This window comes from Kogia breviceps, chromosome 1 (assembly GCF_026419965.1).
Source record: "Kogia breviceps isolate mKogBre1 chromosome 1, mKogBre1 haplotype 1, whole genome shotgun sequence".
NCBI classification, from domain to species: domain Eukaryota; kingdom Metazoa; phylum Chordata; class Mammalia; order Artiodactyla; family Physeteridae; genus Kogia; species Kogia breviceps.
In genome coordinates, this window is record NC_081310.1 from 106,340,617 (window position 1) to 106,357,948 (window position 17,332).

The window sequence follows — 17,332 nt, forward strand, 5'->3', positions numbered from 1 at the left end:
AACCGGAGTAAAGGTATGATATTGAGAGAGTATCAGGTACACTCAGAGGATAACAAGAAGTCCTGTGTGACTACTATATCGGAGAGAGGCGCTTAGGGAAAAAAAAAATGAAAAAGCAGTTTGGTGTCAAACCGTGGGCTTCAAAATTTTGCATCACTTTCCTCCAGACAGAGTTCTCTGAGCACTACCATTGTCTTCAACTGAAGTCCCTTTTTCTCTATGACTTTAATTCATTTACATTACTTCATGCATTAATCATACTTTAATAATAGCTAATGTTTACTGAATGCTCATTAAGTTCTAGGCACTGTTCTAAACACTTTATATGTATTAACTTATTTAATACATGCTCATAAGAATCCCACAGGCAGGTACTTTTATTTTTATCAATTTAAAGATGAGGCACAGAGAAGTAAGAAAAATTGTACAAAAGCAAGCAGTAAGGGGTAGAATAGGAATTTAAACCCAGACAGGGACTTCCCTGGTGCTCTAGTGGTTAAGAATCCACCTTCCAATGCAGGGGACCTGGGTTACATCCCTGGTCAGGGAACTAAGATCCCACATACCACGGGGCAATGGAGCCCACATGCCACAACTAGAGAGCCCGCATGCTGCAACTATGGAGCCCATGAGCCACAACTGGACAACCCGTGTGCCGCAACCAAGACCCAATGAAGCCAAAAAATAAATTAAAAAAAAATAAACCCAGACAATGTGGCTCCATAGCCTGAACTCTATTTTTTTTAATGTACAAAACAGAGGGATTATATATCCTTTTTTTAAATTGAACTATAGTTAATTTATAATGTTGTGTTAATTTCTGCTGTACAGCAAAGTGATTCAGTGATAAATATATATTGTTTTCATATTATTTTCCATTATGGTTTATTATGGGATATTGAATATGGTTCCCTGTGCTATACAGTAAGACCTTTTTATCAGAGCCTGAACTCTTAACCTATGCTATGCTGCCTCTCAAAGGAAGATATTTTTGTTTCCCCTGTTAAAGTGTGAGTTCCTTGAGGGCTAGAATGAAAATTGTTTTTTTGCTGTTGCTGTTGTTGGAGGAAGGTGGTGAGGAGGAAGGGAGCTTCTCAGCACCTAGGACAGTGCCTGGTACACAGTAGGCATTTATAAATATTTGTTGAGCTGAACTGGTCTTGAATACTTTTAACTAAAGAGTCTGGATTGTTTTTTCCTGTAAGTCAAGGGTCAGCAAACTTTAGCTGTAAAAGGCCAGATAGTAAATATTTTAGGCTTTGCAGGCTATAAGGTCTGTCACATTTATTCATTTCTGCCCTTATACCACAAAAGCAGCAACAGACAATTCTTAAACAAGTAAGAATGGCTAAATTTAATAAAACTTTATTTACAAAAAAAGGTAGTGGGCTATCTGGCCCACAGGCTCTAGTTTTCTGACCCCTGCTATAGGTGATACGAATATACGAAAAGTTTCTAGACAGAAAGACTAAAAAAGCTGAAACTGTTTTAAGAAGATAACTGTGATGGCAAGGTAGTGAGATGGAGAAGAGCTAGGAGTTCCAACATTGGGATCAGGAATTATGCCCTCCCTTTCTTTTATCTTTCTGTAATCATTCTAGAACATAGCTGTCCAATAGAGATACAATGGAGCCACAAATATAAGGCACGTATGTAATATTTAATTTTCTAGAAGCCACATTAAAAAATTAAAAGAAACAGATAAATCAATTTTAATATTTAATTAACCCTATATATTATTGTCACCTTAACACATAATCAATATAAAAACTGAAATATTTTACATTTTGTTTTTCTCCTAGTAAGTCTTCAAAGTCCAAAGTGCATCTTACTCTTATGCACATCAGTTCAGCTTAGCTCCATTTCAAATGTCCAATCACCACAGTGGCTCCCATACTGGGCAGCACAAAAGAATGACCAACTAACCTACAGATCTGCATTTACAGCTGCTGGTCTTGGTACCATCTCCTTGCCTGGCCTGCCAATTGATTCTGAATAGAATTCTGCACTATATACTACTTTCACATTACTGGCAGCTCAATATAGCAGTGTCTTCGTTTTTTATGTCACATTTCCACACCATTTAGTCTTCACACACATTTTCACACGTGATCCTCCTAACAACCAACCATGTAGGTAGGCCTGTTATATGTTTTACCTAGGAGGAAACTTACAGTTCAGAGAAGTTAAGAGACAGCTGACACTCAGTGGTGGAACTGAGACAAAATCGAAATCTCCTGACTTCCAGCCAGATCTCTCCATTTAAGCCTCAACAGCACTACCTCTTTAGTCAGTTGTAATTTTGTATTTACCTGTGAGACTGGCCTGTATTTCCTCCCCCACTGGACTGTGAACTCCACGAACACAAGGACTTTTTCCTGACCATTGTATCCCCAGGGCCCAGCAAGGTGTTTTGCAAGTATGCAGTATTTGTTGAATGAAAAAATGAATGGATGAACTTGTAGTTTTCCCCAACTGTCTTTAGTCTATAACTAATGTGGAAAAAAGGCAATATACCATAAAGTTGATTTTTTTTAAGTCGAAGCTTAAATTTACTTCCAATATAATTCAAAGAAGAGAGAGAGAAAAAAAAAAAGACTGGGAGCCAAGGCCTGAGTTCTAGTGCCCGCCCTGCTGTAAACTCGTCAGCCCTCGAGTAAATGAAGTTCTCTGGGCCAGAGTTCTTACCTGTCAAAAAGAGAGAAAGGGACTATACTGTCCACGAGAATGTTCAGAGATAAGATTTTTTTTTTTAACTTGATGCAGGTCAGCGTCCCATTCCTCACACCCTTCCCTCCTCAGCAACGGCGGACTTGGTGAGAGGTAGCCACTAGGTCCCAGCTAGGTCCCCCTCCACGTCCCGGGGACTCCTGCCGGACACCCAGCTGCAGGCCGGGGCCTACTGGCTGGAGTCGCCATCTTTCCCCCTTGGCCCGACCCCAACCGCCAACCGCGGGCACGGAGTAACGCGGACCTCACCTCTCCTCGCAGTCTTTGCATTTCACTTGCAATGGGACGAGGTGCTGGAACAGAACCTGGCTCATGCTGAACCGCTTCCCCGGCCGGTGTGCTGGAAACTCCAACAAACCCGGCCCGCAGCACTAGCCTAAAAGACGTCCGGGTCCTGTTAAAAGTTTGAGTTTGGCGCTCCGCTTCCGCGGAGGAGGCGGGGAAAGAATAAAACAGAGGGGCTGGGCGGGAACTTTTGGACCTCGCCAGCCACCGTCAGCTTCTTCCGGTTTTTTTCGGCGGATGGGGCGGTAGTTCCGGGTATTATCCTGCGTGGCTGGACCCGAGGCAGACATATTTGTTAAGGGAAGGAGACCCGAGAGAACCTGACAACTTTTCCTGTCTTCACCCGATCAATGCTTGCCACCCAAAGTGAACCCTGAATTATGGCGGCTTCTGGGCCGACGCCGCATGGAACTGGCTTTCCAGCAGAGGGGCGATGTGGCTACTATGTGGAAAAGAAGAAGCGCTTCTGCAGGATGGTGGTGGCAGCAGGAAAAAGGTTCTGTGGTGAACACGCTGGAGCCGCGGAGGTCTGGTATCGCCTTACCCTCTCGAGAGTCGGAAATAAGTTTCCTGGTCCGGCACTTCCCCTCTGACAGATTTCTGCTTCAGTCCCCTGGATTTTCCAGCTTTTCCTGTGATAAACGCAGTCCTGGCCTCCCTAGGGAGAGATGATGAGCCGTAGTGAAGTGCAGTGTTTTCTTGTACTAAGTAAAGCGCCAGCAGTGACCCGTTTATCTTGATACCAACTCATGGTAATGCTAGATTTTAGTTTTACGGCAGACTACCGCTTTTTGCCCTCCGCTCACTCTCCGCCTTCCTGATGGGAAATGGTGGTTTAGAAAGAAGAGTGATCAAAGAAGCATCCCAAGGTTTCACTAATTGTGTTTTCATTGTTCCGTGAATGATAATAACTTCTTGTCAGTGCGGTTGAGAGAAACTTTTAAAATTTTTTATTTAGACGTACAGTCTTTTGAAAGCAACTAATAACTACTTTGCTGAAAAGGGGAAGGAAAGATTTAAAAACATGTAAGAATTGACTTTCCTTTTAAAATTGAGAACAGAAAGTGTACAGTTTTGTTCAATTATACTTATGATTGTATTGTCAAACAACATATAATTTTATTATGTGTGTTTCTTAGGATATATATGATAGGAAATTTAAAAAACAAGAACAGTAAAATGCTAATAGAAAAAGAGCATGTTTGATAGATTTTAGAAAGATTAAACGAAAGAGACACGCATCTGATTTTATGCCTTCTGAATGTCCAGTATTATTTACATTATTTTTCTTTGTTAGATGGTTTATCCTTCTAGGCAATATCCAGTACAGATAAGCCCCCAGAACCCCTTCATCTCCTACTGTCCCTCATAGCTATAGTTCTAGTTCATATTTTGATTTGGCTAATATTTTCCTAGGGTGAAGTGTACTGAAACAAGCTTACTCTTGTTTAGGAATGTGGGTGACCTGTGACTTATGGGAACTCTTTGAAGTACACTCTCTGTTGTGTTGGCTGGTTTTGAGAACACCAGCAAATATCCCCTGATTGAAAAATGAACTTTCTGATAGGAGGAGGATTTTGTTCTCACTCTAAGACCTTACACTTCACCTTAATCAGACACCCATTGCAGACGGTGACAGTGGTAGAGTATGAGTAGATCCTTACAGGGTGATCCATATTCCTGGAGAGGAATGACATCATGTTATTAATCCCTTGAAAAAAGACTGCAAAACACTAAGTGGAAACACTTTCCATGACTATGATTTGGTTTTCAATTTGGGGCATCCTACTGAACCTGTAATTTATGTTATAATTGGGTGTATTGTTTCCGTCTTTTTTTTCTTAAGTGTCATGTATGGCTGAGATCACTTGTACTCATTTTTACCCAGTGGTTTTTAAATGGGGGTGATTTAGCACCCCCAGACAATGTTTGAAGACATATTGGTTGACACAACTGAAGAGTGTTTCTTGCTTCTAGTGGAGAGAGGCCAGAGATTCTGCTAAACATCCTGCAATGGACAGGACGAAATATCAGTAGTGCCAAGGTTGAGAAGCCCTGTTTGTAAACCCAAATAATAAATTTTAAAAGTGCTTTTTTCCCCTACTCTGTCGTTAAGCTTTGGGAGGTTAGTATAGAGTCTTCTCTTTCATGGAGGTTAGACATTCAAGTCAGCAAATAGGGAAGAATAATGTACTATATTTCAAAAGATACTGAAAAGTCTCTTAGCATGTTCATGTTCTTAGCATGTTCATGAAATTCAGTGTACATAGTTTCATGGATATGCTGGGAGGCAGATAAGAACTGAAATAAACTGAAAAAGGAATTGTTAATACTAATCGTGAACACTTAGCATTTACTGTATGAACAGCACCATGCTAAGCAGGTTTTTTTTTAACCTATTAGCTCACTTAATTTTTACAACCTTTAGGAGGTAAGATATATTATTCTCATCTTTCAGATGAGGCAGTAAGACTACCTCAGATCGTAGAGTTAGGAGCTGATAGTTAGGAGCCTGATAGATAGAACTGGAAATCATACCTAGGTAGTCTGGCTGACCTTTGGTTTTAACTGTTATGCTTTCCTGTTATATACAGATTCATATCAATGTTGGGTAGACTTGCCAACACTATTAATTCCTTTTTTTTTCCCCCGAGTATATGTAGTTAAATCCATGTAACTTAGAAACGAACAGGATGTAACTCTTCTATACGAAAAAGTTGCAAAGCTAGTAGAGTAGGGCCACATACCAAATGGTTAAAATGCCATATAGACAGTCCCCAACTTACAATGAATGGTTCAACTTACGATTTTTTTGGATTTATGATGTTGCAAAAGTGTGAGGCATTCAGTAGAGAGCATACTTTGAATTTTGAATTTTCATCTTTTCCGGGGCTAGCGATATGCACTGCTGGACAGTAGCAGGGAGCCAGGGCTTCAAGTCAGCCACGCTATCATGAGGGTAAACAACTAATATGCTTATTACCATTCTGTACCCATACAACCATCTGTTTTTCACTTTCAATACAGTATTCAATAAATTACATGAGATATTCAACACTTTATTATGAAATAGGCTGTTAGATGATTTTCCCCAACTGTAGTCTAATGTAAGTGTTCTGATCACATTTAAGATAGACTAGGCTATGCTACGATGTTCAGTAGGTTAGGTGTATTAAATGCATTATTGACTTAAGATATTGTCAACTTACGATGGGTTTATCAGGTTGTAATTCCATCATAAGTTGAGGAAGATCTGTCTTTTGTTGTTTCTGAGATACTTTTTCTTTCACATTTTAACATCTCTGAAATCAGAATGCTTCTTAAAATCAATGACATGTTATAATTTAAATTGGCAACATTTTTCCTTTCTTTGTAGTATCTAAAATAATAGTGAATATTATAGTCAGTGCTGTCATAGATTCAAAATTCCATATGTAGGCCTTTTCTATAGCCTGTTGGAAGCTATAGACCCTTGTTTTCCAAAGCAGTATTTGCTCAGATATACATAAACGAGCTACACCAAAGGTTTTTTTTTTATTGAAGTATAGTTGATGTACAGTGTTATATGTTACAGGTGTACAATACAGTGATTCACAATTTTTAAAGGTTATATTCCATTTATAATGATTATAAAATATTGGCTATATTCCCTGTGTTGTACAATATATCTTTGTAGCTTATTTATTTTATACATAGCAGTTTGTACCTCTTAATCCTCTACCCCTGTACTGCCCCTCCCCCCTTCCCTCTTCCCCCTGGTAACCACTAGTTTGTTCTCTATATCTGTGAGTCCACTTCTTTTTTTGTTATATTAACCAGTTTGTTGTATTTTTTTAGATTCCACATATAAGTGATATCCTACAGTATTTGTCTTTCCTCTCTGACTTATTTCACTTACTATAAAACCCTCCAAGTCTATCCATTTTGTTACAAATGGCAAAATTTCATTCTTTTTATGGCTGAATAATATTCCACTGTATGTATGTATATGTGTGTGCGTGTGTGTGTTTGTATATATATATATATATATATATATACCACATCTTGTTCTATTCATCTGTTGATGGACACTTAGGTTGCTTCCATATCTTGGCAATTGTAAATAATGCTGCCTTGAGCATTGGGGTACATGTATCTTTTCAAATTAGTGGTTTTGGTTTTTTTGGATATGTACCCAGGAATGGAATTGCTGGGTCATAAGGTAGTTCTATTTTTAGTTTTTTGAGATACGTTCCTACTGTTTTCTGCTGCACCAATTTACATTCCCACCAACAGTGTAGGAGGGTTCCCTTTTCTCCACATTCTTGTCAAATTTGTTATTTGTGTTCTTTTTGATGATAACCATTCTGACAGGTATGAGGTGATATCCCATGACACTGGAGATTTTTGTTGTTAAACTCTATGACCTGATTTTGCCAGTGTTTTGTTAATGTCCTTTTAAGGTTTCCATACCTTGTTTTGGGATAGCATAAGCTTATGATTACACTGAAGCTTGTATCTAGTATCTGTAAGCAGTGAACTTGATATTTTATTCAAATAAATATGTCTTTTTTTTTTTTTTTTTAAATTAGGAAGAAAATGCTCGGAAAAGAATCCTGTGTCCTTTAGATCCAAAACAGTAAGTATGGGTCAGAGAAGGGTTTTTCTGTGCTGGAAACAGTGATTATCACAGTCTTATTTTAAATAATTTTCTCTTTAAATTTAGCACAGTATATGAAGATCAACTAGCAAAACATTTGAAAAAATGTAACTCAAGAGAGAAGCCAAAACCTGTAAGTGTTTGATCAGTAAAACTGAATGGTGAAATGTGTGGTATGTAATGTTTATATGTACTTAGTAGATTACAAATGTGAATTTTTAACAAGGCTCTTGCCTCAGGAGGCTTAAATATGGCAAATAAATTTGAGTGTATATAGGACATCAGATTGTGAATCCACTTAGACTCCTAATTGAGATAATAGAATTTTATGCAAAAAGAGTGGTATTCAGAGAATAATTCCACAGTTTATTTATTCAAAAATATTTACTTAGTGCCTACTAAATTCATTTCAATAAAATATGATCCCAGCCTTCATGGAACTTATTTGAGACTGGTAGGTAACTTGTAAATAATGGGCATTATTTAATAAGTTCAATGAAAGAAGTAAGTGCACATGTGATAAGAGCACATACTTGCATTAAAATTAAATCCAAGGGGTCAAGAAAGGCTTCCCAGAGGGAATAACACTTGAGCTAAGTCTTGATTTGGCAAAGAAAAGAAAGAAGAATCTTTCTAAGTGGAAAGAACTATATGTGCAGAGGCAGAAATTGAGAAACCACTTGAGGTTTTCAAGGAACTTGTACTTATTCTAAAAGATACGGGGAACCATTGAAAGATTGCAAGCAAGGAAATTGTGGGGGTCAGATTTATCTCTTAGAAGACTTTCTCTTAGAGCAATGTGGTAGGATGGCTTGCAATCACAAGGTCTAGTTAGGGGGGCATTGCTGCAATCCAGGTAGGACATGATAAGAGACTGAATTAAAGAGGATGGAAAGAATATAGATAAATGCAAGAATTATTTAGGTAGCAGAATCAATAAAACTTGCTGACTGATTGGAAATTTGGAGTTGGATATGTGAGTCTGAAACTCAGTAGAGAGGTTGGGCGAGTAATAAAGATTCAGAAGTCAAATACATACAGATCATAGGTGAAGCTTTGGATTTTTAAGTTACCCAGGGTAAGAGATTAGTTAGAACTGGGGGGAAGTTGGGGGACTTGTTTATTCAATAGATATTAATTGAGCACTTATGCCAGACATTGTACCAAGCACCCTGCTTAAAATAACATGACAATCTAGTGGAAGGGATAGAAAATACAATATTCTATGTGTTAAAATAGAGTAAGTACAGAGTGCTATGGAGGAATAAAGGAGATGAGCCTAACCCTTTTGGGGGAGGACATAGGGGTTTAGAAAAATGGGAAAAGAGTCAGGGAAGCTTTTCTGAAGGAATGGCATAAGATGAGACCTAAAGGTCAAGGGAGGGTCATCCAGACAAGGAAGAAAACATGGGTAACTCACATGACAAGTATGAAATACAAGGGGAGAGCTGAATAGAAGGTGAGAGGTAGGCAGGAATTAGAGCATGAGACCAAGGACAGAGCTCTAGGTGACACTGACACCTAAAAGGTAAGCTGCTAGTAGGAACCATAGAAAAATATTGACAAGGGATGGCTGGAGAGGTAAGAAAGAGAAAAAAACAGAGAAGCATGGTATATGGGAAGTCAGGGGAAGGAGAATTTCAGAAAGCAACGAGTGATCAGCTGTGTCTAGCATCACAGTGGAGTCAAGTAAGGCAGGGACAGAGAAGAATCCATTGGGTTGGCAATATGGCAGTTGTTAAAGATCAAAGAGTGTAGCAAAATGCATGTTAAATAGAGTGGAGTGGGCAGAAATCAGACTGAAATGATATATGAGTAAGTGGAAGACAAGGCAGTAGAAATCTTAAGTGTCAACTATTCTTTTAAGAAACTAGTCTATGAATGGAACTTGAGAGATAGAATAGCAGTCAGAGAGGAAGGTAGGACAGAAGGAGTGTGTTTTAAAATGGGAGGGACTTCCCTGACAGTCCAGTGGTTAAGACTCCACGCTTCTAATACAGGGGGCATGGGTTCGATCCCTGGTCAGGTAACTAAGATACCATGTGATGCGCAGTGTGGCCAAAAAATGAATGTAAATAAATGATAGGTAGATAGATAGATAGATAGAATGGGAGAAAAGAGTTTTATTTGTATGCTTAGAGTAATGAGCCAGTAGAGAAGAAGAAATTGAAAACAGAAGAGGGCATCACTGATAGTGTAAGGCTCCCCAGGAAGCAGGCAGAAATAGGGTACAAAATAGAGGTCGAAGGGAAGAAATAGGGGAAGAAATAGCTCTTCCACTTATATAGATGGGAAGTAGTATAAGTTGGATATCAGTTCAGGCAAATTTGAGCTGACAGGAGATTAATTGAGAAAGATGTCATTTGATAGCTACACTTCCTTGCTGAAGTAAGAGATAAGGTGATTAAGGGAGGTGATGGTATAGTAGGAGATTTGAGGAGAGAGGTACAAGTTTAGAATTAGAGTTATGCAGAATAATTGCTAGGCATCTTTGAGAGTCAGACTGATGGAGATACTGAATTTGAACTGGCATCAGTCCAAATGACTGAGGAGCTTTGCTTCAGCAGTGTTTAGCAGTTTTAACTTTCAAACTATTGGGAGTTAAAAGTCATATTAATGCAGGCATTAGGTTTTGTAAGGGTGGGTTTGACAGACAACCAGATTGTGAAAGATAATGATAACAATGGTGCTGAGTGTCCAGACTGGGTGGCATGAAAGGGAAGCCAGAAATTAGCTGAGAAAAAATAGAGGTCTTTAAAAGGTGAAAGAATATGATTAGGAACAAGGGAATCACTATACTTTGTACTAACATAGTACAAAGTTATAGTCAGAGAATGGGCTAGTGAAGTTTAAGGTTTCAGAGGTTAAATGGTTCATAGTAACGCCAGAATCTAGAGGGTCCCTGAAAGTAGTTTGCCAAAGTGGAGCAAAGGTCATTTAGAATTAAAAAGGTCAAGCAGAGCTGTTTGTTGGATGGCTTGAAAACATAGTCAAATTGGCTGAACTTAGTGGAAAGAACAGTTTGGTGTCAAAGTTCCTAATGAATATTGGATAATGACCAACAGATTGATAGTTGACAACTGCTGGGAGATTTAGAAGATGTTTAACAGCCCAGTGTTTCTCAGTGGGGGCTTTTGGCATTTCGAGTGGGACAATCCTATCCTGTGTGCACTTCAGAGCATCCCTGTTTTTAGAATTCCTGGCTTCTGAGTGGCAAATGACAAAGGCCCTTGTCAAGAAGTATGAAGGATTTGAAATTTAATCTTATTTTCAAGCTAACAAGTTAGCCTACCATAGGATTGTGAATGCCAGAAGAAGATATGAGACTCCTGGGTCAGAGACAAAGGGCTTTATTACTCGCTGCACAGCAAGCAATGTGAGCTTCTTGTCTGCATCAACTCCCTTTGTTCCCTAAGTTCCCTCAAGTTGAAGTGGTCTTGGTGGATGCTGCACATGTTTGTGCACAGCTTGTGTCATAGGTGAAGAAGGCCAAGCTTAGGAAATACATCTTTTTAAATGAGCAGTAAGGAAACCTGCTTCACCTTTGTTCCATAAGTAGACATTTCTTTATTGTATTGTACAATAAGCAGGGCTGCCACTGCTCTAGGAGACACTACTTCTATCTTCCAAGATTGCTTGGTATACAAATGTCCTTGCAAAGATAGTCTGGAATAGAGAGGGGTCAGTGCCTTTGCTTATGAGACTTGCAGAAAATTGAGAGACCTGTAGATAATTGTCTCCCAATAGCACCTCTCAGTCATTTTGGGAACAAAATATCCCCATACATTTCCAGATGCTTCCCAAGTGAGAACTAGGAGGACATATGGCATAAGTTTAAAAAGAAAAATATTTTTACATAAAGATGTGTAGAAGATTGTTTCCTTAATTTCTCTTTCTGACCTTTCATTGTTAGTGCATAGGAATGCCAGAGATTTCTGTGCATTAATTTTGTATCCTGCAACCTTACCAAATTCATTGATTAGTTCTAGTAGTTTTCAGGTGGCATCTTTAGGACTTTCTATGTATACTATGTATATATCATGTCATCGGGGAACAGTGACAGTTTTACTTCTTCTTTTCCAATTTCTATTCCTTTTATTTCTTTTTCTTTGATCGCCGAGGCTAGGACTTCCAAAACTATGTTGAATAAGAGCGGCAAGAGTGGACATCCTTGTCTTGTTCCTCATCTAAGTGGAAATGCTTTCAGTTTGTCACCATTGAGAATGATATTTGCTTTGGGCTTGTCATATATGGTCTTTTTTTTTTTTCTTTTTTTACATGAATTCTCTTTATTTTGAACTTATCTTCTTTTTATTTTTAACATCTTTATTGGAGTATAACTGTTTTACAATAGTGTGTTAGTTTCTCCTTTACAACAAAGTGAATCAGTTATACATATACATATGTTCCCATATCTCTTCCCTCTTGCATCACCCTCTCTCCCACCCTCCCTATCCCACCCCTCTAGGTGGTCACAAAGCACAGAGGTGAACTCCCTGTGCTATGCGGCAGCTTCCCACTAGCTATCTAATTTACATTTGATAGTGTATATATGTCCCTGCCACTCTCTCACTTCGTCACAGCTTACCCTTCCCCCTCCCCATATCCTCAAGTCCGTGCTCTAGTAGGTCTGTGTTTTATTCCCATCCTACCACTAATCTCTTCATGACATTTTTTTTTCTTAGAGTCCATATATATGTGTTAGTATATGGTATTTGTTTTTCTCCTTCTGACTTACTTCACTCTGTATGACAGATTCCAGGTCTATCCACCTCATTACAAATAACTCAGTTTCATTTCTTTTTATGGGTGAGTAGTATTCCATTGTATATACGTGCCACATCTTCTTTATCCATTCATCTGTTGATGGACACTTAGGTTGCTTCCATGTCCTGGCTATCATAAATAGAGCTGCAATGAACATTTTGGTACATGACTCTTTGAATTATGGTTTTCTCAGGGTATATGCCCAGTAGTGGGATTGCTGGGTCGTATGGTAGTTCTATTTTTAGTTTTTTAAGGAACCTCCATACTGTTCTCCATAGTGGCTGAATCAATTTACATTCCCACCAGCAGTGCAAGAGGGTTCCCTTTTCTCCACACCCTCTCCAGCATTTATTGTTTCTAGAGTTTTTGATGATGGCCATTCTGACCGGTGTGAGATGATATCTCATTGTAGTTTTGATTTGCATTTCTCTAATGATTAATGATGTTGAGCATTCTTTCATGTGTTTGTTGGCAATCTGTTAATCTTCTTTGGAGAAATGTCTATTTAGGTCTTCTGCCCATTTTTGGATTGGGTTGTTTGTTTTTTTGTTATTGAGCTGTATGAGTTGCTTATAAATTTTGGATATTAATCCTTTGTCAGTGCTTCATTTGCAAATATTTTCTCCCATTCTGAGGGTGGTCTTTTGGTCTTGTTTATGGTATCCTTAGCTGTGCAAAAGCTTTTAAGTTTCATTAGATCCCATTTGTTTATTTTTGTTTTTATTTCTATTTCTCTAGGAGATGGGTCAAAAAGGATCTCGCTGTGATTTATGTCATAGAGTGTTCTGCCTGTGTTTTCCTCTAAGAGTTTGATAGTGTCTGGCCTTACATTCCGGTCTTTAACCCATTTTGAGTTTATTTTCGTGTATGGTGTTAGGGAGTGTTCTAATTTCATAACTTTTACATGTAGCTGTCCAGTTTTCCCAGCACCACTTATTGAAGAGGCTGTCTTTTCTCCACTGTATATCCTTCCCTCCTTTATCAAAGATAAGGTGACCATATGTGCATGGGTTTATCTCTGGGCTTTCTATCCTGTTCCATTGATCTGTATTTCTGTGTTTGTGCCAGTACCATACTGTCATGATTACTGTAGCCTTGTAGTATAGTCTGAAGTCAGGGAGCCTGATTCCTCCAGCTCCATTTTTCATTCTCAAGATTGCTTTGGCTATTCGGGGTCTTTTGTGTTTCCATACAAACTGTGAAATTCTTTGTTCTAGTTCTGTAAAAAATGCCAGTGGTAATTTGATAGGGATTGCATTGAATCTGTAGATTGCTTTGGGGAGTAGAGTCATTTTCACAATGTTGATTCTTCCAATCCAAGAACATGGTATATTTCTCCACCTATTTGTATCATCTTTAATTTCTTTCATCAGTGACTTACAGTTTTCTGCATAGAGGTCTTTTGTCTCCTTAGGTAGGTTTATTCCTAGATATTTTATTCTTTTTGTTGCAATGGTAAATGGGAGTGTTTTCTTAATTTCACTCTCAGATTTTTCATCATTAGTGTATAAGAATGCCAGGGATTTCTGTGCATTAATTCTGTATCCTGCAACTTTACCATATTCATTGATTAGCTCTAGTAGTTTTCTGGTAGCATCCTTAGGATTCTCTATGTATAGTATCATGTCATCTGCAAACAGTGACAGCTTTACTTCTTCTTTTCCTATTTGGATTCCTTTTATTTCTTTTTCTTCTCTGATTGCTGTGGCTAGAACTTCCAAAACTAGGTTGAATAAGAGTGGTGAGAGTGGGCAACCTTGTCTTGTTCCTGATCTTAGTGGAAATGGTTTCAGTTTTTCACCATTGAGAACGATGCTGGCTGTGGGTTTGTCATATATGGCCTTTATTATGTTGAGGAAAGTTCCCTGTATGCCTACTTTCTGCAGGGTTTTTATCATAAATGGGTATTGAATTTTGTCAAAAGCTTTCTCTGCATCTATTGAGATGATCATATGGTTTTTCTCCTTCAGTTTGTTGATATGGTGTATCACGTTGATTGATTTGCGTGTATTGAAGAATCCTTGCATTCCTGGAATAAACCCCACTTGATCATGGTGTATGATCCTTTTAATGTGCTGTTGGATTCTGTTTGCTAATATTTTGTTGAGGATTTTTGCATCTATGTTCATCAGTGATATTGGCCTGTAGTTTTCTTTCTTTGTGACATCTTTGTCTGGTTTTGGTATCATGGTGATGGTGGCTTCATAGAATGTTTGGGAGTGTTCCTCCCTCTGCTGTCTTTTGGAAGAGTTTGAGAAGGATAGGTGTTAGCTCTTCTCTAAATGTTTGATAGAATTCGCCTGTGAAGCCGTCTGGTCCTGGGCTTTTGTTTGTTGGAAGATTTTGAATCACAGTTTCAATTTCAGTGCTTGTGATTGGTCTGTTCATATTTTCTATTTCTTCCTGGTTCAGTCTTGGCAGGTTGTGCATTTCTAAGAATTTGTCCATTTCTTCCAGGTTGTCCATTTTATTGGCATACAGTTGCTTGTAGTAATCTCTAATAATCTTTTGTATTTCTGCAGTGTCAGTTGTTACATCTCCTTTTTCATTTCTAATTCTATTGATTTTAGTCTTCTCCCTTTTATTCTTGATGAGTCTGGCTAATGGTTTATCAATTTTATCTTCTCAAAGAACCAGCTTTTAGTTTCATGGATCTTTGGTATTGTTTACTTCATTTCTTTTTCAGTGATTTCTGATCAGATCTTTATGATTTCTTTCCTTCTGCCAAATTTGGGGGTTTTTTGTTCCTCTTTCACTAATTGCTTTAAGTGCAAAGTTAGGTTGTTTATTCAAGATGTTTCCTGTTTCTTAAGGTATGATTGTATTGCTATAAACTTCCCTCTTAGAACTGCTTTTGCTGTATCCCATAGGTTTTGGGTCGTCGTGTCTCCATTGTCATTTGTTTCTAAGTACTTTTTGATTTCCTCTTTGATTTCTTCAGTGATCACTTCGTTATTAAGTAGTGTATTGTTTAGCCTCCATGTGTTTGTGTTTTTTACAGATCTTTTCCTGTAATTGATATCTAGTCTCATAGCGTTGTGGTTGGAAAAGATACTTGATATGATTTCAATTTTCTTAAATTTGCCAAGGCTAGATTTGCGACCCAACATATGATCGATCCTGGAGAATGTTCCATGAGCACTTGAGAAAAATGTGTATTCTGTTGTTTTTGGATGGAATGTCCTTTAAATATCAATTAAGTCCATCCTGTGTAATGTATCATTTAAAGCTTGTGTTTCCTTATTTATTTTCATTTTGGATGATCTGTCCATTGGTGACAGTGGAGTGTTAAAGTCCCCTACTATGACTGTGTTACTGTCGATTTCCCCTTCTATGGCTGTTAGTATTTGCCTTATGTATTGAGGTGCTCCTATGTTGGGTGCATAAATATTTACAATTGTTATATCTTCTTCATTGGTCCATCCCTTGATCATTATGTAGTGTCCTTCTCTGTCTCTTGTAATAGTTTTTATTTTAAAGTCTATTTTGTCTGATATGAGAATTGCTACTCCAGCTTTCTTCTGATTTCCATTTGCATGGAATATCTTTTTCCATCCCCTTACTTTCAGTCTGTATGTGTCCCTAGGTCTGAAGTGGTTCTCTTGTAGACAGCATATATATGGGTCTTGTTTTTGTATCCATTCAGCGAGTCTGTGTCTTTTGGTGGGAACATTTAATTCATTTACTTTTAAGGTAATTATCGATATGTATGTTCCTATTACCATTTGCTTAATTGTTTCAGGTTGTTCTTGTAGGTCTTTTCCTTCTCTTGTGTTTCTTGCCTAGAGAAGTTCCTTTAGCATTTGTTGTAGAGCTGGTTTGGTGGTGCTGAACTCTCTCAGCTTTTGCTTGTCTGTAAAGGTTTTAATTTCTCCATCAAATCTGAATGAGATCCTTGCTGGGTAGAGTAATCTTGGTTGTAGGTTTTTTTCCTTCATTACTTTAAATATGTCTTGCCACTCCCTTCTGGCTTGTAGAGTTTCTGGTGAAAGATCAGATGTTAACCTTATGGGGATTCCCTTGTGTGTTATTTGTTGTTTTTCCCTTGCTGCTTTTAATATGTTTTCTTTGTATTTAATTTTTGAAAGTTTGATTATTATGTGTCTTGGCGTGTTTATCCTTGGGTTTATCCTGTATGGGACTCTCTATGCTTCCTGAACTTGATTGACTATTTCCTTTCCTGTATTAGGGAAGTTTTCAACCATAATCTCTTCAAATATTTTCTCAGTCCCTTTCTTTTTCTCTTCTTCTCTTGGGACCCCTATCATTCGAATGTTGTTGCATTTAATGTTGTCCCAGAGGTCTCTGAGACTGTCCTCAGTTCTTTTCATTCTTTTTTCTTTATTCTGCTCTGCAGTAGTTATTTCCACTATTTATCTTCCAGGTCATTTATCCGTCCTTCTGCTTCAGTTATTCTGCTATTGATCCCATATATGGTCTTTATTATGTTGAGGTATGTTCCCTCTGTGCCCACTTTCTGGAGAGTTTTTATCATAAATGGGTGTTGAATTTTGTCAAAAGCTTTTTCTGCCTCCAGTGAGATGATCATATGGTTTTTATTCTTCAGTTTGTTAATATGGTGCATCACTTTGATTGATTTGCATATCTTGAGGAATTCTTGCACTCCTGGGTCAAATCCCACTTTGTCATGGTGTATGACCCTTATAATGTGTTGTAGGATTCTGTTTGCTGTATTTTGTTGAGGATTTTTGCATCTATGTTCATCAATGTAATTTTCTTTTTTGTGTGATACCTTTGTCTGGTTTTGCTATCAGGGTGATGGTGGCCTCATAGCATGAATTTGGGAGTGTTCCTTCCTCTGCAATTGTTTGGAAGAGTTTGAGAAGGATAAGTGTTCGCTCTTCTGTAAATGTTTGATAGAATTCACCTGTGAAGCCATCTGGTCCTGGA

At 38.2% G+C, this 17,332-nt stretch overlaps 2 protein-coding genes across 10 annotated transcripts in view; one reads left to right on the top strand and one right to left on the bottom strand.

Annotated features, from left to right (window-relative positions):
- Positions 1 to 3,719, bottom strand: part of SASS6 (SAS-6 centriolar assembly protein) — a 54,118-nt gene extending 50,399 nt beyond the window's left edge. Inside the window, exons 1-2 of one of the 3 annotated variants that reach the window (XM_067040436.1) lie at positions 3,560 to 3,719; positions 2,980 to 3,124 (exon numbers count right to left, since the gene is read on the bottom strand). In XM_067040436.1, the coding sequence (XP_066896537.1) occupies positions 2,980 to 3,044 (65 nt within the window). In that variant the 5' untranslated portion in view covers positions 3,045 to 3,124; positions 3,560 to 3,719. Of the gene's footprint in view, positions 1 to 2,979 lie in introns of all 3 variants that reach the window. The other 2 variants (XM_067040444.1, XM_067040452.1) reach the window with 2 other exon arrangements.
- Positions 3,272 to 17,332, top strand: part of TRMT13 (tRNA methyltransferase 13 homolog) — a 31,119-nt gene continuing 17,058 nt past the window's right edge. For 6 of the 7 annotated variants that reach the window (XR_010841824.1, XM_059077621.2, XM_059077641.2 and 3 more), the window contains exons 1-3: positions 3,272 to 3,542; positions 7,587 to 7,633; positions 7,721 to 7,787. Coding sequence is in view for 6 of the 7 variants with exons in the window: in XM_059077621.2 (XP_058933604.1) it covers positions 3,396 to 3,542; positions 7,587 to 7,633; positions 7,721 to 7,787 (261 nt within the window). In the remaining variant the exon portion in view is untranslated. The other variant, XM_059077630.2, reaches the window with a different exon arrangement.